Raw genomic sequence first — 22,689 nt, forward strand, 5'->3', positions numbered from 1 at the left:
ACCTCTGAGGCCCCACTCCCTTACATACCCACTGCCCCTTTTTGGCCCTGGCATTTCCCTGTACTGGGGCATATAAAGTTTGCATGTCCAATGGGCCTCTCTTACCAGTGATGGCCGATTAGGCCATCTTTTGATACATATGCAGCTAGAGTCAAGAGTTCTGGGGTACTGGTTAGTTCATAATGTTGTTGCACCTATAGAATTGCAGATCCCTTTAGCTCCTTGGATACTTTCTCTAGCTCCTCCATTGGGGGCCCTGTGATCCATCAAATATCTGGCTGTGAGCATCCATTTATGTGTTTGCTAGGCCCAGGCATAGCCTCACAAGAGACAGCTATATCAGAGTCCTTTCAGCAAACTCTTGCTAGTGTATGCAATGGTGACATCATTTGGAGGCTGATTATGGGATAGATCCCTGGATATGGCAGTCTCTAGATGGTCCATCCTTTTGTCTCAGCTCCAAACTTTGTCTCTGTAACTCCTTCCATGGGTGTTTTATTCCCAATTCTAAGAAGGAGCAAAGTGTCCACACTTTCATCTTCATTCTTCTTCAGTTTCATGTGTTATGCAAATTGTATCTTATATCTCCGGCATACTAAGTTTCTGGGCTAATAGCCACTTATCAGTGAGTACATATCGTTTGAGTTCTTTTCTGAATGTGTTACCTCACTCAGGATGATGCCCTCCAGGTCCAAACATTTGCCTACGAATTTCATGAATTCATTCTTTTTAATAGCTGAGTAGTACTCCATTGTGTAAATGTACCACTTTTTTTGGTATCCATTCCTCTGTTGAGGGACATCTGGGTTCTTTCCAGCTTCTGGCTATTATAAATAAGGCTGCTATGAACATAGTGGAGCATGCATGTGTCCTTCTTACCAGTTGAAACATCTTCTGTATATATGCACAGGAGAGGTATTGCAGGGTCCTCCAGTAGTACTATGTCCAATTTTCTGAGGAACCACCAGACTGATTTCCAGAGTGGTTATACAAGCTTGCAATCCCACCAATAATGGAGGAGTGTTCCTCTTTCCTCACCAGCACCTCACCAGCATCCTCACCAGCATCTGCTGTCACCTGAATTTTTGATCTTAGTCATTCTGACTGATGTGAGATGGAATCTCAGGGTTGTTTTAATTTGCATTTCCCTGATGATTAAGGATCATTTTTTTCAGGTGCTTCTCTGCCATTTGGTATTCCTCAGGTGAGAATTCTTTGTTCAGTTCTGAGCCCCATTTTTTAATGGGGTTATTTGATTTTCTGGAGTCCACCTTCTTGAGTTCCATATATATATATTGGATATTAGTCCCCTATCTGATTTAGGATAGGTAAAGATCCTTTCCCAACCTTTTGGTGGCCTTTTTGTATTATTGATGGTGTCTTTTACTTTACAGAAGCTTTGCAGTTTCATGACGTCCTATTTTTCAATTCTCGATCTTACAGCACAAGCCATTGCTGTTCTATTCAGGAATTTTTCCCCTGTTCCAATATATTCGAGGCTTCTCCCCACTTTCTCCTATATAAGTTTAGGTGTCTCTGGTTTTATGTGGAGTTCCTTGATCCACTTAGATTTGACCTTAGTACAAGGAGATAGGAATGGATCAATTCACATTTTTCTACATGATAACCACCAGTTGTGCCAGCACCATTTGTTGAAAATGCTGTCTTTTTTCCAATAGGTGGTTTTAGCTCCCTTTTCAAAGATCAAGTGACCATAGGTCTGTCACTATACCAGCACCATGCAGTTTTTATCACAACTTCTCTGTAGTAAAGCTTTAGGTCAGGCATGGTGATTCCACCAGAGGTTCTTTTATCCTTTAGAAGAGTTTTTGCTATCCTAGGTTTTTGTTATTCCAGATGAATTTGCAGATTGCTCTTTCTAATAGGTTGAAGAATTGAGTTGGAATTATGATGGGGATTGCATTGAATCTGTAGATTACTTTTGGCAAGATGGCTATTTTTACAATGTTGATCCTGCCAATCCATGAGCATGGGAGATCTTTCCATCTTCTGAGATCTTCCTTAATTTCTTTCTTCAGACACTTGAAGTTCTTATCATACAGATTTTTCACTTTCTTAGTTAGAGTCACGCCAAGGTATTTTATATTATTTGTGACTATTGAGAAGGGTGTTGTTTCCCTAATTTCTTTCTCAGTCTGTTTATTCTTTGTGTAGAGAAAGGCCATTGACTTGTTTGAATTAATATTATATCCAGGTACTTCATTGATGCTGTTTATCAAGTTTAGGAGTTCTCTGGTGAAATTTTTAGGGTCCCTTATTTATACTATCATATCATCTGCAAAAAGTGATATTTTGACTTCTTCTTTTCCAATTTGTATCCCCTTGATGTCCTTTTGTTGTCGAATTGTTCTGGCTACGACTTCCGGTACAATGTTGAATAGGTAGGGAGAAAGTGGGCAGCCTTGTCTAGTCCCTGATTTTAGTGGGATTGCTTCCAGCTTCTCACCATTTACTTTGACGTTGGCTACTGGTTTGCTGTAGATTGTTTTTATCATGTTTAGGTATGGGCCTTGAATTCCTGATCTGGCCAAGACTTTTATCATGAATGTGTGTTGGATCTTGTCAAATGCTTTCTCTGCATCTAACGAGATGATCATGTGGTTTTTGTCTTTGAGTTTGTTTATATAACGGATTACGTTGATGGATTTCCATATATTAAACCATCCATGCATCCCTGGAATAAAACCTACTTGCTCAGGATGGATGATTGTTTTCATGTGTTCTTGGATTCAGTTAGCGAGAATTTTATTGAGTATTTTTGTATCGATATTCATAAGGGAAATTGGTTTGAAGTTCTCTTTCTTTGTGGAATCTTTCTGTGGTTTAGGTATCAGAGTAATTGTGGCTTCATAGAATGAGTTGGGTAGAGTACCTTCTACATCTATTTTGTGGAATAGTTTGTGCAGAACTGGAATTAGATTATCTTTGAAGGTCTGAAGGAACTCTGCACTAAACCCATCTGGTCCTGGGCTTTTTTTTGGTTGCGAGACTATTAATGACTGCTTCTATTTCTTTGGGGGATATGGGACTATTTAGATCGTTAACCTAATCCTGATTTAACTTTGGTTCCTGATATCAGTCTAGAAATTTGTCCATTTCATCCAGATTGTCCAGTTTTGTTGAGTAGAGCCTTTTGTAGAAGGATCTGATGGTGTTTTGGATATCTTCAGGATCTGTTGTTATGTCTCCCTTTTCATTTCTGATTTTGTTAATTAGGATGCTGTCCCTGTGCCCTCTAGTGAGTCTAGCTAAGGGTTTATCTATCATGTTGATTTTCTCAAAAACCAGCTCCTCATTTGGTTGATTCTTTGAATAGTTCTTCTTGTTTCCACTTGGTTGATTTCACCCCTAAGTTTGATTATTTCCTGCCATCTACTCCTCTTGGGTGAATTTGCTTCCTTTTGTTCTAGAGCTTTTAGGTGTGTTGTCAAGCTGCTAATGTGTGCTTTCTCTAGTTTCTTTTTGGAGGCACTCAGAGCTATGAGTTTCCCTCTTAGAAATGCTTTCATTGTGTCCCATAAGTTTGGGTATGTTGTGGCTTCATTTTCATTAAACTCTAAAACGTCTTTAATTTCTTTCTTTATTCCTTCCTTGACCAAGGTATCATTGAGAAATGTGCTGTTCAGGTTCCACGTGAATGTTGGCTTTCCATTATTTATGTTGTTATTTGAAGATCAGCCTTAGTCCATGGTGGTCTGATAGGATGCATGGGACAATTTCAATATTTTTGTATCTGTTGAGGCCTGTTTTGTGACCAATCATATGGTCAATTTTGGAGAAGGTCCCGTGAGGTGCTGAGAAGAAGGTATATCCTTTTGTTTTAGGATAAAATGTTCTGTAGATATCTGTTAAGTCCATTTGTTTCATCACTTCTGTTAGTTTCACTGTGTCCCTGTTTCCATTGAGAACATCGGCACAACAATCAAAGAAAATACAAAACCATCAGTGGAAAGAGAGGCCCATTGGTCGTGTGAACTTTATATGCCTCAGTACAGGGGAATGCCAGGGCCAAGAAATGGGAGTGAGTGGGTAGGGGAGTGTCCGGAGTAGGGTATGGGGGACTTTTTGGATAGCACTGGAAATGTAAATGAAGAAAATACCTAATAAAAATATTTATATAAAAGAGAAAACAAAATACCTAATTAAAAAATAAATTAAAAAAAAGAACACCTAGGAAAGATGTCAGGTGACATTGATGCAAGCATAACAAACAAAATACAAGAGATAAAAGTGATAATCTCAAAGAGTCTTGTGCTAGCAGGAACAGGGACAAAGGACACATGCCCGACCAGTGGCTGGGTTCGTTCTGGTCGATACCATTCTCACACTATCTTCAGAGTGATATCTGTGGAAGGCCCCAAGGTCCCCAGAAGACTCTCCATGTTTCAGGCACCCTAGCATACCCAGGACCTTGAGATCACTGGTGAGTTAAACGCAACATCAGTTCCAAAAATCCTAGAGGGTCTTGACCTAGCAGGACCAGCATCAAAGGACAAAGGGAGGCCCTAGCACACCCAGAATCTTGGGATCACTGAGACCATTTTATGCAGGAGACCATTTTGGCACCATAAGTAATAGAACTTCTTGGACAGGGTCCTTTCTGCCTTCATCCTCAGCCAGGAGACAGAGCTGAGACCCAGAACCCTGGACACCTTCCCTGCCAGAGGAGAGTCTGCCTCCTGGGGGGGGGGCTCTGACCCCAGGAATCAGGAGGTGGATCTGAGCTCCAGACTTTTGTGAACCTTCCCTGCAAGAGGAGAGCTTACCTGCAGAGAGTATTCTGACCACTGGGATGCAGGAGAGAGTTGGTTTCCCAGGAGTGCTAACAGAGGCTAAAGAATCACAGGAGGAACAAGCTCCAGCCAGAGACAGCTAGAACATCTAACACCAGAGATTACCAGATGGCAAAAGGCAAACAAAAGAATCTTGCTAACAGAAACCAAGAACACTGGGCATCATCAGAACCCAGTATGCCCACCACAGCAAGTCCTAGATACCCCAACACACCCGAAAAGCAAGATTAGGATCTAAAATCACATCTCATGATGCTGGTAGAGGATTTTAAGAAGGGCATTAATAACTCACTTAAAGAAATCAAAGAGAACACTGCTAAACAGGTAGAAGACCTTAGAAAGGAAACACAAAAATCCCTTAAAGAATTATAGGAAAACACAACCAAACAGGTGATGGAATTGAACAAAACCATCCAAGATCTAAAAATGGAAGTAGAAACAATGAAGAAAGCCCAAAAGAAGACAACTCTGGAAATAGAAATCCTAGGAAAGAAATCAGAAACCATAGATGCAAGCATCAACAACAGAATACGGAGACACATTGAAACTAACAGAAGTTATGAACCAAATGGATTTAACAGATATCTACAGAACATTTTATTTTAAAACAAAAGGATATACCTTCTTCTCAGCACCTCATGGTACCTTGTCCAAAACTGACTATATAATTGGTCACAAAACAGACCTCAACAGATACAAAAATATTGAACTTATCCCATGCATTCTATCAGATCTCCAGGGACTAAGGCTAATCTTCAATAACAACATAAATAAGAGAAAGCCAACTGTGATGGTTTGTATATTCTTGCACATATTTGGAGGTGTGGCCTTGTTGGATTAGGTGTGGCCTTGTTCTGGTATAATTGTCTACTGAGAGGCTCTGTCAGTACCTGACTGATAGAGAAGTGGATGATCACAGTCATCCATTAGATAGAGCACAAAGCCCCCATTGAAGAAGCTAGAGAAAGTACCCTTTCAGCTGCAGGGGTTTGCAGCCCCATAGGAGGAACAACAATATGAACTAACCAGTAACCCCAGAGCTACCTGGGACTAAACCACTAATCAAAGAAAACGCATTATGGGAATCGTGGCTCTAGCTGCATAAGTAGCAGTGGATGGCCTAGTCGGTCATCAATGGGAGGCGAGGCCCTTTGACTGGGAAGGTTTTAAGCCCCAGTATAGGAAAATGCCTAGGCCAGGAATCAGAAGAGGGTGGATTGGTGAGCCTGAGGAGGGGGTAGAGGATAGGGGATTTTCAGGGGAGAAACTAGGAAAAGGGATACCATTTGAAATGTAAATAGAGAAAATATCTAATAAAAATAAATAAATAAAAGTGATGAATTCATGAACTTCTTCGCCAAATGTATAGAACTAGAAAATATCATCCTGAGTGAGGTAACTCAATGGCAAAATAGCACGCATGGTATGCACTCACTGATTAGTGGATATTAGCCCAAAAGCTATATATAAACAAGATAGAATTCACAAACCATAGGAAGCTCAAGAAGAAGGGAGACAAAAGTGTGGGTGCTTCAGTCCTTCTTAGAAGGAGAACAAAATACTCACAGGAGCAAATATGGAGATAAAGAGTAGAGCAGAGACTGAAGGAAAGGCCATCCAGAGACTGTTCCAACTGAAGATTCATCCCATATACAGTTACCAAACCCAGACACCTTTGTGGATGCCAAGAAGTGCATCCAAAAAGAGGCTGGTATGGCTGTCTCCTGAGTGACCCTGCCAGAGCCTTACAAATACAGGGACAGATGCTCAAACCAATCATTGAACTGAGCATGGGGTCCACAATAGAGGAGTTAGAGAACAATATCCATCAACCAGTCCCCCAAGAACCCCCAGGGACTAAGCCATCAACTAAGGAGTACACAAAGCTCCAGCTGCATAACTTGCAGAGGGTGGCCTTGTCATGCATCAGTGGGAGGAGTGGTTCTTGGTCCCATGAAGGCTCAATACATGCCCCAGTGTAGGGGAAGGAACTGAGGACAGAGAGGTGGTAGTGGGTGGGTGTGTGGAGGAACACCCTCATAGAAGCAGGGGGAGAGGGGATGGTATAGAGGGTTTCCGGGGGCATAACATTTGAAATGAAAATGAAGAAAATATCCAATAAGAATTTATTAATACCTGAAAAAAAGAAATTACAAAAAAAAGAAAAGAAAAGAACTTTACATTATCCAACATGAGACATCTATGTGAGAAACTGTCCAACTAATATAGTGCTGGTTTTTAAAACTCTTTTGAAATATGCGTGTGAACATATTACAGGAAGCCTCACAGTACAATGTTTCTGTACATATTTGCAAAAGAAACTTAGTGTTAGTTATTCCTCTCCATATTTCCTCATCTACTTTTCCTCCTACACACCCAAATCTACCTCTTCATCTTCCATTATCACCTTTTCATTCTTTAGAAGACTGTATTTTACCTCCTCATTTTTTCAACATGCTATGACTCTAACAAATTCTTGGCTTGGAAGGTTATTCCAATATAGTTATGTATCAGGCTAATAAGCCATGTGTAAATGTCAATTAGCCGATATAAATTTTACAGATGAAATCATGAACATGTGCTTGTACTAGACAAACATAAGGTATCTGAGCAATTAAAGATAAGTTACTTTCTTTTGGTCCTATTTCCACATATATCCCATTCTAAATGCTGGTATTTTCATTTGTAAAAATATTGTACAGTGATATCTTAATTCTCACACAGGAAAGTATAAGTTCATTGTGCCTGAGATGATATTGCTGCAGGCTTAAGTATCAATAAATGTTTAGAACATACAATTCTTAGATTTATAACCTGAATTCTTACTTTTCGTCATTGAAAATCAAAACTAAGTCCCTAGTTTTTTATTATACCTAGAGCATAAATGACTTGGAGCTATCTATTTCTTAATGATTGCTCAATCCATATCTTTGCTTGTATGTCCAGGATTACTTAATTACATATGAGATTCTCTAGATACTACCAAAGTATATTAGAACTGTGATAAGAATTCATGAGTATATCAGAAAAAAAGACATGATGACCTGAAAACAAGTGGATATTGGAATAACTCCGGGATTCAGGTGGGAAAGACCAGCTTCAATAAATTTGCCATTTATAAGTGTCCTGAGTCAAACATGGGAAAAGTTGGAATGAAGCCACTTCCAGGGAAATTACAGTTTCTGACTGACACATTGCCAGTTTTCTAGAAGGACTTGGTCTCAGAATAATTTTGCAAGAGTGAAATAGTAGGGAGGAGAGTACTCTGTAGAAACTCACATAATGAGTCCCTTGTTCTAACCTGGAGCGCCCCAATTCACATCTGACTATGAGATCAATGCAGAACTTAGATTCTCCCAAAGGAAACATGAAAACCCTTCCCTAACTTCTGCCCAGGTACTCATTAACACCTAACAAACTCCTAGACATCATTAGTAAGCATCAGAAAGGAATGGAGGTTTGCTCTGGGGATAAATGATTTTTCCTTCATTGGAGGTATCCCAAAGACACCATGCAGACAAATGTGCCGACGCCACAGATGACACAATAATAAACTCCCTGAAGGATGTCATGTCCTGGTGCCCTATTATTTTATGAGACTGGAAACTTGGGCTTTGTTAGGTTACCTTCACAGCATTGCATGGAGAATAAGAAACCATTCTGTATTTCATTGCTTTCTTTCTAAGACTAAGAGTGACACAGAGAAGTTCCTCAACCCAGGCACTAGGAGCTGTGCTCTGCAGCTGGCCTTCAGATGAGCATCTTCATCCTAACTGAGGCTCAGAAGGTGGGATTCTTCCAACCATAGACTTCTGCTTAAAATTCTCTTCTCCTTTCTTCAGTGAAAACTGTCTTCTGAAGTCAACATGAAACATTATTTCTATTGGGAGTCAGCAAGTAAACTTAAATAGGTTAATATTTTGCTTTTATCTCAAAGAAATGTCTCTGTCCTAGATTAGTACTCAGGAGAAAACAGCATTCAGTGGAACATGTATGTGAGATGTTGAATTTTCTCTGGTGGATGGGGGCCCTCATGTTCCTACAGAAAATATATAAACAGTAAAATGCAGACTAAGCATCAGCTTGCAAAGGGTGTAATTTGGATTAATTATTAGTAATAAGGATTGTGTTAATAATTTTGGAGGGAAGCTGCAGGTGACACAGCTAAGGCTCTGGCACCTGACATTTTAGGACAAAAATTAAGATCAAGAAAAATATGAGTAGATGAAATGTCTTAGCAAGTTGGATTTTTTTTTCATGGAGGACACATATGTAAGTCTATGTTCATCAGTGTGATCAGAAGACAGCTGGCTTTATTAGAAATATGTGGTGGGTTTGTGTGTGTGTGTGTGTGTGTGTGTGTGTGTGTGTAGTATAAATTTTTCTCAAAAGCCAACAACTTAATTTTCTACACCTGAATTCAATTACACAATTTTATTATTATGTGCCATCTTACATGTTATTCTGATACACATTATTTTTAACATGTTACTATAACATAAGGAAATTCAGTTAATTATTTTTATGCTACATTTATATATTGTTTTATTTTAATGATTTAGTTACATCCCAATTGAAGTCTCCCCTCCCTCCTAATTGTATTGAATTCTGATGATGGAATCACATGTTCAAACTACACTCTTTCCTGTCAGTATTCATAAGCAAAGACCATTGTGTGTTAAAATGTGTGTTATTGTGTTCTTGAGCTACAGGACCAATAAAGATGTAGTTGCAATACAAAATTTATCTCGAGGCTGGAGTAATAAAATCAGGATAAAATTTTATTTGAGTTATTATATATACATTGATTTCCAGGCAATTTACTTGTAGTATGATAGAATAGTGTCTCACTTATCAAGTGAAGAAATTGACTCAAATCAATTGGTAAGTGTGGAGAATAAAACAGAGACCTGAAGAGAGTAGTGTCCTACCTAATCATCACTCCAGGGTCCTGTAAAGCCCTCTCCATGTCTGATCATGGTAAATCCCTGGAAACCACTGAGGAAGTAGTTCTTCAGATCCTCTTGCTTTGCCAGTTTGGGGTTGGAACTGTGGCCAATGTCTTTCTGTTTGTCCATAATTTCTCTCCAGTTTTGACTGGTTCTAAACAGAGACCCAGACAGGTGATTTTAAGCCACATTGCTGTGGCCAATGCCTTGACTCTATTCCTCACTATATTTCCAAACAACATGATGGCTTTTGCTCCTAAAACTTCTCCAACTGAACTCAAATGTAAATTAGAATCCTTCAGTCACATGGTGGCAAGAAGCACAAACTTGTGTTCCACCTGTGTCCTGAGTGTCCATCAGTTTGTCACTCTTGTTCCTGTTAATAGAGGTAAAGGTAAACTTGTACTCAGAGCAAGTGTCCAAAATTTGGCGAGTTATTCTTGTTACAGTTGTTGGTTTTTCAGTGTCTTAACTAACATCCACATTCCAATTAATTTCACTGGTCCACAGATAACAGACAATAACACTGACTCTAAAAGCAAGTTGTTCTGTTCCACTTCTGGATTCATTGTAGGCATTGTCTTGCAGTTTGCCCATGATGCCACATTCATGAGCATCATGGTCTGGACCAGTGTCTCCATGGTACTTCTCCTCCATAGACATCGCCAGCGAATGCAGCACATCCTCACTCCCAATCAGTACCCCAGAGGCCAAGCTGAGACCAGAGCAACCCATACTATCCTGATGCTGGTGGTCACATTTGTTAGCTTTTATCTTCTAAATTGTATTTGTGTCATCTTTCATGCCTTTTATATGCATTCTCGTCTCTTCATAAGGCTTGTCAGTGAGATTTTAATTGCAGTCTTCCCCAGTATCTCTCCCTTACTGTTGATCTTCAGAGATCCTAAAGATCCCTGTTCTGTGCTCTTCAAATGTTGAAAACCAGAGTCACTGAAAAATGCCAAATACAGGAGACAGCTTTACTAACACCATTAAGTACTTTATTCCATAAATATGTTTCCAACATTTTGTATGAACAAGATGTGGTGCTCACTGCTATAATTTTAAAAGAATAAGGCTATACTCATTTGTTGATGTGAAATGATTTCTGGTTGGAACCTGACTGACATGGTAAGTGAGTTATGCACCATCATCTGTTCTCCTGTATATAACTGCATTCTGCTGCAGGCTGGACTGAAACTGATGCAATCAATTTTCAATAAACAGTTTAATGTGTAAATGGTCTTGATCAAACTGACACTCTCCCTTCTTCTTAGCTAATACTTTACATTTTAGATAAGGACAGAATCCCTCTCTATATTTCTCTATCTGAACAAACGAGGATACATTGTTATGACTAAGTATTTTCAAGGATGAAATTTATATAAATAGTAAATATATTGCATGTCATTCCATTTTAGTTAGGAGATCTATGCTTTGCTATTTGGGCCCTACTCAGGTGAGAGTCAAGCACTGAACATCATACCTTTGTGCTCTCTAGAGCAGTACAATCTGCTGATCATATCAAGAGTAAATAAGAAAAGAGGCGAAAAGAGCTCACGCTCAGAAGCCTTAAGAGGACAAGGGAGGAATCCAGGATCCACACTGGAGATCTTCTCCTGAAAGAACTTGGTAAAGACTTCACTCTGGGCTATGGTGAAATTGTTTTTCCAATCATCACAAACACCTGCCAATCAGACAGGAGACAAGACACATTGAAAAATGAGGTGGCAGTGTTATCACTCTGTTTGTCAGTGGCTTGCCAGTCACAAAATTATTTTCTCAGAAGATTAAATTCAAGAATTTAACCATTTCAGCTGCGTGAGAATGACCAAGGCAGTGAAGACCACAAGATAAATACCAGGAGTGGTTATAGCTGTCAGTGTGATGAAACTTATAATCTGACTTGTGGTACTTACACCTGTGAACAAAGAAAACTTTAGATCTGTGTTGGGTGTGTATGTATTTGTGCGGATTCCTTCCTCTTAAGGAGAATAGGTGTCATACCCCTAGAGCTGGAGTTACAAACTGATGTAAGCCTACAACTATAGTTTCTCAGAATCGAGCTCTGATCCAATGTAAACGTGGCCAGGGTTTTAACCTGCTGTGCCATCACTCGAGGCCCACACTGAGAAATTTATCCAACACACTTAACTCTTCACTTCCAATGTGGGGGAGTAGGAAATTTTAATATCATCTATATTGAAAGAGCTTGAAATAATAGAATAGGCATCAACAGTTTGTATGTTCTATATTGAGGAATAGATTCACACTGACTTACAAAATTAATACTCAGACTCTTCATGTACCCTTTCACAGACCTGTACCTACAATACAACTGACAATCCCACAGCACCAAGTCTTGATCCTAACACTGGCCATAATAAGAATCAGCAAGACAGCTCAGCAGCTAAAGCACTCACCGCTTAGAAATGATTATCCCAAGTCCTACATAGTGGAGAGAACAAACTCCTACAATTGTACTCTGCCTTCCTCAAATCTGTGCTTGAACATGCCCACACACCGAAAAGAAAAAAGAGTGTATTTTCTAAGTTCAGTTTAATCAGTTCAGTGTATCCTATAACACTGATCTCTGCCTGTTAATCTGTGTATCCCCTTACTTCTAAGCATTATTTTGGGACACTTTTTTGAGTTCTATTATCTACCACCCGCCCAACCCTTTTTTTCAATCCAATACCTTCCAACCATTAACACCAAGTAGTATAGAAAAAAGTTAGAGAGGAAAATGTGTCTAGACCTCTTAATGCTACATCTTTCTTAGATTAAGTGGGATGTGAGGGCTGCAAGCAGAGCAGAACTCCGTAACAGCATGAAGTTCTTGGGGCCATGCCACACCAAGACTCACCCATGTGACTGTGTTAATCAGTTGGGTGACCACATTCCCTGAGTTCTAAAGCCATTGGTCATTCCTACTTCATGACCCTTGGCAGTATTTGGACATCAGGAAAAAGGAAATGAAAACTACATTGGGATTCTAACACCTATTAAAATGTCCAAGATCAACAACACATGTGACTGCTCATGCTGGCAAGGATGTGCAATAAGGGAATTGCTCATCCATTGCTGGTGAAAGTAAGAACTTGTACAGTCACCTTGGGAATAAGAATAGAGATTCAACAAAAAGTAGGCAATAGATCTATCTCACCACTCTTGGATATATACCTGAAGGGCACTTCATCCTACCACAAGGACATGTGCTCAACCATGATTTTTGCTGCTCTATTCATTCACAATATGAATGAATCTGTTATCAACCAAGAAGTGTCAACAAAAGAAAGGATAAAAATTATGGCACATTAGCACAATGGAGCATTACACAGCTGTTTAAGAACAGGCATCATGATGCTTGTAGGAGAATCGCTGTAGATAGAAAAAATTTCATCCTGAGTGAAATTTTAACCCAGACCCAGAAAGATAAATATGGTATGAATTCACTTATACAAACTTTGCTCTAACCTGGGTTTGCTTGATCAGCTGATGGAGCTCTGTGAGAAGCTCTGCAATTCGATAATCAACAGACACAAGGGCCATGTTACGGGCCTATAAAGGGCATCTGGTCAGAGAGGGGGAATGAAGGGAAAGGTATCATTGCCTGCTATGGGTTGACCTGTAATTCTGCTATTTAAAGTCCTGGTCCGTGATGCATGTGAATGACCTATTTGGAAATAGAACCTTTGCAAATGAAAGCCACAAGTAGAATAAAAACTTTAGGAGAGACTGTGTCCTTATAAGAAGCAGCAAATGCATGCAGAGGGAAGACAGCCATATAACCACAGAGGCAGAGATTGGAGTGATGTGGCTTTGAACTTGAGAGTTTTTACTTAGCTTTCAGAGTAGCCAGAATGATAGCCAAGGACCACCACACTGTACTTAAAAAAGACTTTATGTGAAGATGGTTTCCAAATCAAAGGAACATTATTTTCTTACTAGAGTGTAAAGATAAATTACACACACTCACAAACACACACACACACAAACTTGCTCATAACAAAGTAAATGTATTATAGTGGTATTATGATGAAAATAAAATGTTTTTATTTAACAAAATGTAACCCGGGCAGTGGTGGTGCACGCCTTTAATCCCAGCACTTGGGAGGAAGGGACAGGCAGATTTCTGAGCTTGAGGCCAGCCTGGTCTACAGAGTGAGTTCCCGGACAGCCGAAGCTATACAGAGAAACCCTGAGATTATCACTCTCATCACTACCACCAGCATCAATATCATGATCACCACCAGCAGCAGCATCTCACCATTCCCATATTACCATCCTGATCACCATTACCATAACCACCATTGCCATCACCACCAGTATCACATTTTTCAGCATCATCACCATCACAGGCATCGTTATTATCAATCACCATCACTTATACATAGTTACTAGCCATTACATTAATGATAATCAAGTTAAAAGGAGATTGATACATAGAAATGTTCTAGTGAGGGACACAAGGATTTCATGAAAGGGGGAAAGAGATTGACTCTTCTGAGTGGACTAGGGGGATGAGTTGGAAAGGGACCAGAAGTGCAGGGAATCATAAGGTTGAGAGATGGAATTAAGAGAAAGAGCTGGAATTGGGGGGCATATGAGAGATGTTATGAAAACTATGGCAGTGGAAATTTGCTAACATATATGAAAGTGATCCTACTGAAATTTTCTAAAAACGGAGGGTATGGAGTCCCAACTGACCACCTCTTTTCAACTAAGGGGTCTTCAAGTACAGGGACTGTAGTGCATTCAACTGAGTTGTTGGCCAAAGATGTCCCATGGAAATGCCTACCAAACCTAGGCTGCTTGCTCTTCCAGAGGACATAAGTTCTATTCCCAGCAACCATATGGTGGCTCAGAAGCATCTGTAATGAGATCTGATGCTCTCTTCTGGTGTGTCTGAAGACAGCTACAGTGTACACATATAAATTACATTAATAAATCTTTATTTAAAAACCACCCGGGCTAACGTTAGTTGTTTGCTCTCCACAAACTGACAGTGGTATACCCTTACCTAGGACAACACCCATAAACCCCCCTCAATATGGAGAAGTTGAGCTAATACCTACATGGAACCTTCACTCCTATAGCTAGTGTCTTTGGTATAGAAAAGTACTCTTCAGGCTTCCAAAAGAGACACATAAACAAAAACTCAGCCACAAAACTTTTGGCCTAAATTCCTCCCTGCACACAAGATATGTTAATGCAATGGTGGCATGGAACTTGTGGGAAAAGCCAACCGATTTCTGATTTGTTATAGACAGAGCCCATACACAGCACTGTCAGGAGACCAAGTACCAGGAGTTAGATAGTCAACATACCTATCGTAAGACCAAATATTACCTGTCTAAGAAATAAAATAAAATCATTGACAGAATGATTTGTAATGGTATTTTGCTATATTCATAGATCAGTGTCCTATTCAGTTATCATCAGAGAAGGTTCCTCCTACGGCAGACAGAAACAGATTCAGAGACTCACAGCCTGGCATCATGTGGAAAGAGAGTCCTCAGAACACACAGCTCTAAATGGGATGTCTCTAGCAAATCTTACCTCTCAGAGCTCAGGGAACTCTGAAGAAGAGGAGTCCAGAAAGAGTGTAAGAGCCATGGGAATGAAGGACACCAGGAGAACTAGACGCACTAAATCAACTGAGAAAAGTGAATATGAATACACAGAGACTGAAACATCAAGCATGGGCCTACAAGAGTTTGCATCAGATTACCTGCATATATAAAAGCTTTCAGCTTAGTATTTTTATCTAACACCTAAGTGTGAGAATGAATGGGTCACTGATTGCTAAGCCTTCTCTCAGGATTCATTTTTCAAACAATTTTGTATTAGATATTTTTTTTCACTTACAATTCAAATGCTATCCTGAAAGTCCCTTATACCCTCCCTCTGCCCTGCTCCCCAACCTATCCACTCCTGCATAATGGCCCTGGCATTCCCTTGTATTGGGGCATATAATTTGGGGGGCGTATGTACTTTGCTCTGTTGATTTAGTGAGTCCAGTTCTCCTGGTGTCCTTCATCCCCATGGCTCTTACACTCTTTCTTGACGCCACTTCTTGAAATTTCCCTGAGCTATGAGAGATGAGATTTGATGGAGACATCCCATTTAGAGCTGTGTGTTCTGTGGAATCTCTTTCCACATGATGCCAGGCTGTGAGTCTCTGAATCTGTTTCTGTCTGCCAAAGGAGGAATCTTCTCTGATGATTAACACAACAGCAAATAACACACTGAACTATGAATATGACAAAATACCAATAGAAGTCATTTTATCAATGTTTTATTTTTTGTTTGTTTGTTTGTTTACTTATTTATTTATTTTAGAGAGGTAGTATTTGGTCTTACCATCGGTATGTTGACTATCTAATTTCTGGTTCTTGGTCACCTGACAGTGCTGTGTATGTGTTCTGTCTATGACAAATTAGACATTGGTTGGATACTCCCACAAGTTCCATGCCACCTTTGCATTAACATAACTTGTGTGCGGGGCAGATTGTAGGACAAAAGATTTGTTGCTGGCTTGGTGTTTATGTGTCTCTTTTGGTAGCCTGCAGACTACTTTTCCCGACCAAAGACACTAGATATAGGAGTGTAGGCTTGATGTAGGTATCAGGTCAACTTCTCCATGCTGAAGGAGTGTATGGGCGTTGTCCTAGGTAAGGGTATCCTACTGTCAGTTTGTGGAGAGCAAACCATTGTCTTAACATCAGCCTAGTTTTTTTTTAAAAAAAAAAGATTTATTAATTTAATTTATATGTGTACTCTGTAGCTGTCTTCAGACACACCAGAAGAGAACATCAGATCCCATTACATATGGTTGTGAGGCACCAGGTGGTTGCAGGTAATTGAACTCAGGACCTCTGGAAGAGCAAGCAGCCAGTGCTCTTAACCATTAAGCCATCTCTCCAGCCCCAGCCTGGGTTTGGTAGGCATTTCCATGGGACATCTTTGGCCAAAAACTCAGTTGAATGCACTACAGTCCCTCTACTTGAAGACCCCTTAGTTGAAAAGAGGTGGTCAGTCTGTACCCTCAGTTATTAGAAAATTTCAGTAGGATCACTTTCATATATGTTAGAAATTTCCACTGCCATAGGTTTTCATAACATCTCTCATATGCCTTATTTCGCCACATCCCCTCTTTCAACCTTATGTCCTCTTCCAACCCACCCCCTAATCCATTTAGCATAGCTAATCTCTTTTCCCCTTCTATGAAATCCATGTGTCACTCACTAGAACATTTCTATGTATCAATCTCCTTTGTACCTTCATTATCATTTATTTAATAGTTATGTCTGTATGTATAATTGTCCACAGTCCTTTCTTCCCGTGGAGAAAAGAATGACACAGACACCAAGTCGGGTTCACGCAACACCTTCTTCTTTTACTGCTTCTTGCAGCTTTTCTTACAATCTCTCTCCACTTAGGCAAGGGCAACAACAACAAACCACCTATACTCACTCCGACTTACCTCATCTAGCTCCACCCCACCTCATCCAATCGGAATTCACAAACGCTCCAGGCACGAGCTCAGGGGGTTACCAATAGGCTGACAGGTCTGGATCATGAGAAACAGTCCAGCCTGACAGGTAGCCCACGCATGCAGCCTCACTGCACATGCTGGGTCAAGGCAGTAAACATGTGAGTTTCACGGAGTCTGGCAATGGGCCAGGGCACCATGTAGGCCCATAGGGACGCACACGCTTCCTGCATCTCCCTCCTTTTGTTTTATTAGTAGCTCTGGGATCAACATCTGTCTTAGGTTGCCCCCATCCCTGCCACATCCTTACCCATCATGGGAGTGACAAACTCACTTTGCCATCCTGTCTTAGGTCGGTTTGTGCACGCGAGGGTCTTACCTGTCATTGATTACTGATCCAGCATGCTGAGCCAACATGGGGGGGGGGATGTTCCTGCTTCCAAGGCTGCCATAGCCTGCACTAAGGCTCATTTATCAGCCCTGTGCTGCCTTCACATACATGCCATCCACCAAAGCATTCCTCTACACACAACAGTCAGCAGGAGCACTCAAAAGTCCATCCCTCCCCATTTTTTTTAAGAATTCCACAGTTCCTTGGATGATCTCCAGCCATTGCTTTGCAGTTGTAATCTCCACATGGGTGTTGTTCACGGCAACAATCAATGCTCGCAATTCCTTCATCTTTGTGTCGAGATCATGGTTCCAATTTCCTAGCCACATCAGATAAATTGCACACGACAGATCTGCAGCTCTGGAAAAATTCTGATACTGAACAGAGGTTACACACATTCCTGCCATATGAGTAATGCATGAAGCAAATACTAACTGCTCCAAAATATTCATCTGTTCCCGCAACCAATCCACTCTTTGGTTAACCATAAGGATACCAGTTTTCAAATTTGTATTCCAGTGGAGCCAAAGCCCCGATTTCCTTTTTTCAGTCCCCTTGAAGGGAAGCTAGCATGGTGACTAGGCAAAAGCAAAATTTGAGCAATTCTATCTCTAGGGGAAATGGCAGACACCCTTCTGGGGGAGGAAACCATGATCTTATTTCTGTGAACACCTTATTACTTTCAAAACACAGAAGAACATAAAGAAAAACATTTTATTCAAACTTGGCTATATTCTGTTCTATACCCCCATACCACACGACCTTCTGTTCCCTGCCTGTTCCCTAAATGTCTTTTCCATATCTTTTCAATGCTTACTGAAATACAGATTTTATAGACATAAATTTGTAACATATTTACATAGAGCATACATATGTATACCTAAGAACTTTAAGTGTTTTTATATTACACAAAATAATGGTCCCTTTCATAGTGTTGTGTTCCTTCTAAAACTATTGGCTAGTCCTCCCATCCACTATATAAACCATCTTTTCTCTTTTTCTTTCATTTAAAGCATTCTCCTTTAATGGCTCAAGTTTCTACTACTGAGTCTTCAGGAGCTTTCCTGCAGGTTGCAATGTTTTATCTTTGAGGAAATTGCTCAAAAGGTACCTAACCTTAACTCTTACTGCCTTTATCATAGTTTAAATGCGTGTTTGAGATTTTATAAAGGCAGCCTGGACCCCATAAGTCGAAACTGACTCCTTCAATCTTTGTACAACCTTCCACTCCAGGGGTTCATGATACTGTTGCCCCTGTTGGTCCTGAAATACTGGGAAGGCCCCCACAACGGTGGGCACATTTTTCCAGACATATGCTTGAAGACTACATTTTCCCCTTTTGTCTCCCTCATCTTTATAAGGGAAAGGAGAAGGCAACAGAGGGGCTGATGGTTCGGGTGGCCTACTTCATCTCAACCTCAAGTGGGACATCTGACTACAGGCGTCACTGTCACTATCAGTCCCGTCGCTGTCACTAGTAGACCCTTCAGAGCTAGGTTCCTTCTTCTCTTTCTTATCTTTGGTTTGTTGTCTAAGCTGTTTGGGTTTTTGTCGGCTAGCCTGAGAAGCAATCTCCTTCGCCTCCTCAAGCGCCGCTGCTCCTTCCTCTATTTCAACATTGTACTTTCCACTGGCATCCCTCAAGCATGCCCTGACCAAGTTCCAGATGGCTAACATTTTTACTTTCATTTTAGTCACAGTTGAACCAATATCATTTAAATTCCATCCATCTCTATATCTATATCCTTAGTGCTCTGTCCCCTTTTCTCCGGGGAACCTATCAGGCCTATGCTTTCTTAAATTCTTGCTGAAATTCCTTCATCTCTATTCCTGAGAACCTTAATGCTTCGTCCCTTTTTTCCCCGGGAACCTTACCTTCATCTCTATACCTAAGAACTTTAATGTTTCATCCCTTTTTTCCCGGGAACCTTTCTGATTTTCTCCTTCATGAAGAGAGACAATCACTTCAAACCTCTCCAAAAAGAAACTGAGCTTAGATACACCAACCTTCCACCAAGGTGTTGCGCTCTCTAGCAGAATAAGTTTACTTTTTCAACCACCTTCTGGTGATTTAATTATAATTCCTTGCTGGGTTTGGTGATTTGTCTACCTACATCCTTTAGCCATTTCCACAGGCCATATGTCTGCCAGGCACTGTAGCTCCCTCCTTACAGATACTTTTAAATAACTGAAGCACAGGTTCAGTGGTCACTGTGAAATGGCTGTTCTGCATTGGTTCCCAACTGTACTCCTGTCTTTTGCAAGTATTTTGCTACTGACTTAATGGTCTCAGTCTATAGTAGTCCTGTCTCAAGTCTCTGTGGTTACCTGTCCAGACTATCTATCCAAGTCCCATTTTTAAAATGTAAAGCTGCCTGGTCTATATTTAGATCACTTTGGACATTTGCCTCTGCTCTCTCTGCTCTGCCTCTCCTGTCTGACCTTCATACACCCACCCTATCTATTTGACTTGTCTACTGAAATCTGAATGCCATCCATTTGGAAACTGCATTTTCCTTTGCCCTTTACAAGATAGCATCACTCTGATCTCTCATTTTCAAGTATCAAACAGAACTAAACACAACAAAAAACTTAAGAGAAAATTAATTAACAGGGAACATTTAAGATTGGCATGTGCCTCTGACAGAGTGGAATAATTTTTGTAAGTTAAAATTCCAAATAATAAAAAAGTCTTTAGGCAGTGGTATGTTCTCAGTATTGTTTAGATAATAACACAGAATTTAGAGGTAGCCACAGACTCTTACAGTCTAACTAAAGAGGTTCTAAACTGTCCACTTACCTAAATTTCCTTACCACTGCTTACTAAAGTTTCCTTACTGCTGTTTACTAAAGTTTCCTTACCACTGTTTACAAAACTTTCCTTACCGCTGCTTACTAAACTTTCCTTAACACTACTTATTACAAGTTCCTTACCGCTGCTTAAGAAAATTTCCTTACCACTGCTCTTGCTAAAATTTCCTTACCGCTGCTTACTAAAGTTTCCTTACCACTGTTTACTAAAGTTTTCTCAGGCCTATACTTTCTTTACTTACTGTTGCCAACCAACGCGATGAGTTCCCCGTACAGGCCACCACTTGGTGGTGTCCTTTCTTCCCGGGGAGACAGGAACTACACGGACACCAACTGAGGTTCACACAAGAGCTTCTTCTTTTACTTCTTCTTCAAGCTTTTCTTACAACCTCTCTCCACTTAGGCCAGGGCAACAACAACAAACCGCCTATACTAACGCCCAATGATCTCATCTAGCTCCACCCCACCTCATCCAATCAGAATTCACAAACGCTCCAGGCATGAGCTCAGGTCAGTCACCAATAGGCTGACCTGGCAGGCAGCCCAGGCATGCAGCCTCACTGTGCATGCTCGAGCAAGGCAGTAAACATGTGGGATTCACGGAGCCTGGCAATGGTCCAGGGCACCATCTAGGCCCATGCGACCACACCTGCTTCCAGCATATAACTGAATACATACCATATTTATATTTCTGGATGTGGGGTACCTCACTCAGGATGATTTTTTTTTCTAGCTTCAATCGTTTTCCTATAAACATCATGATGCCTGTCCTTAAACAGCTGAGTAATGCTCCATTGTGCTAATGTGCCATAATTTTTATCCCTTCTTTTATTGTGAATTCTTGGTTTTTTCCAGGTTCTGGCTATTATGAATAAATAGAACAGTAACAATCATGGTTGAACACACGTCCTTTTAGTAGAAATGAAGTGCCCTTCAGGTATATATCCAAGAGTGGTGAGATAGATCTATTGCCTACTTTCTGTGGAGCCTCTATTCTTATTCCCATAGTGACTGTACAAGTTCTTACTTTCACCAGCAATGGATGAGCAATTCCCTTATTGCACATCCTTGCCAGCATGAGCAGACACCTGTGTTATTGATCTTGGCCATTCAAATAGGTTTTAGATAGAATCTGAATGTAGTTTTCATTTCCTTTTTTCTGATGTCCAAATATTGCCAAGGAATGACCAATGGCTTTACAACTCAGGGAATGTGGCCATCCCACTGATTATCACAGCCACATGGGTGAGTCTTGGTGTGGCACACCACCAAGGACAATATGTCATGAGGACTTCATGCTATTATGGAGTTCTGCTCTGCTTGCTGCCCTCACATCCCTCTTAGATTAAGAATTCTATGAAATCTCTTAGGGGGGTTTCAGAATGTCAATGATCAGTATTTCTGGCATTCAAAATAATAATGCTTGATCTATCACAGGCATTGCTGCTGGAGCTGATCAATGATTCAATCACTACACTAGAGAATAACTTACAGAAGTAGATTGTGAGCCATGACCACCTCTCCTAGAAATCATTTGGAAAGATAAAATCATTAGTGAAACTATGTTGAGATGTTTCCACTACTGGCTGTGATAACAAAAATCTTAGGGAACAATTAGAAGTTCATAAAGGCACACTCTTACTTGCTAAGCTAGGACCTTTTATGGTCAGGGAACAAGAACAATGGCAGCAATGGCTGATGTGACTCTCACTGAGGTTGGACAGGTGGTGATAGATTTCTTATACCCATTTTTGTCCTCAGCCTTCTGATATGCCTTATTAAGAATTGCTGATGGATAGATATGCATCCTGAGGATTCAAAATCGACATGATTGATTTTTATATAAAAGTTTAGATTTGTGATTCCTTTAAACTTTTTCCAGATTATTTTCAAGATAAATAATAAAATACTTGTTCCTTTCTTTGTAATTTCTGCCTGCCAGGAAGAGAAACTTGATGAAAAAACTACCTTTATTGTGTACACTTTGTAAATTTATAATAAGTTGCTTAGTTATAAATGTACCTAGGTTATATGCCAGCAAGATTTTGATGAAGGGACCCTGGTATATCTGTCTCATATGAGGCTATGCCAGTGCCTGGCAAATACAGATGTGGATGCTCACAGTCATCTATAAGATGGAATTATTATTAACACAGTGCCCCCAATGGAGAAGCTAGAGAAAGCACCCAAGGAGTTGAAGGGGTCTGCAACCCTATAGTTGGAACA

The 22,689-nt window shown here is 40.3% G+C and overlaps 1 protein-coding gene across 1 annotated transcript; it reads left to right on the top strand.

Moving 5' to 3' along the window:
• Positions 1–8,352: 8,352 nt before the first annotated feature.
• LOC147003450 (vomeronasal type-1 receptor 4-like) lies at positions 8,353–11,732 on the top strand. The gene has a single exon (XM_085842071.1). The coding sequence runs from the start codon at positions 9,782–9,784 to the stop codon at positions 10,700–10,702; it is 921 nt and encodes a 306-aa protein (XP_085698197.1). The 5' UTR covers positions 8,353–9,781; the 3' UTR covers positions 10,703–11,732.
• Positions 11,733–22,689: the final 10,957 nt, after the last annotated feature.

Source organism: Mus caroli, unplaced genomic scaffold, assembly GCF_978045245.1.
Source record: "Mus caroli unplaced genomic scaffold, Mus_caroli_1 scaffold_8, whole genome shotgun sequence".
NCBI classification, from domain to species: domain Eukaryota; kingdom Metazoa; phylum Chordata; class Mammalia; order Rodentia; family Muridae; genus Mus; species Mus caroli.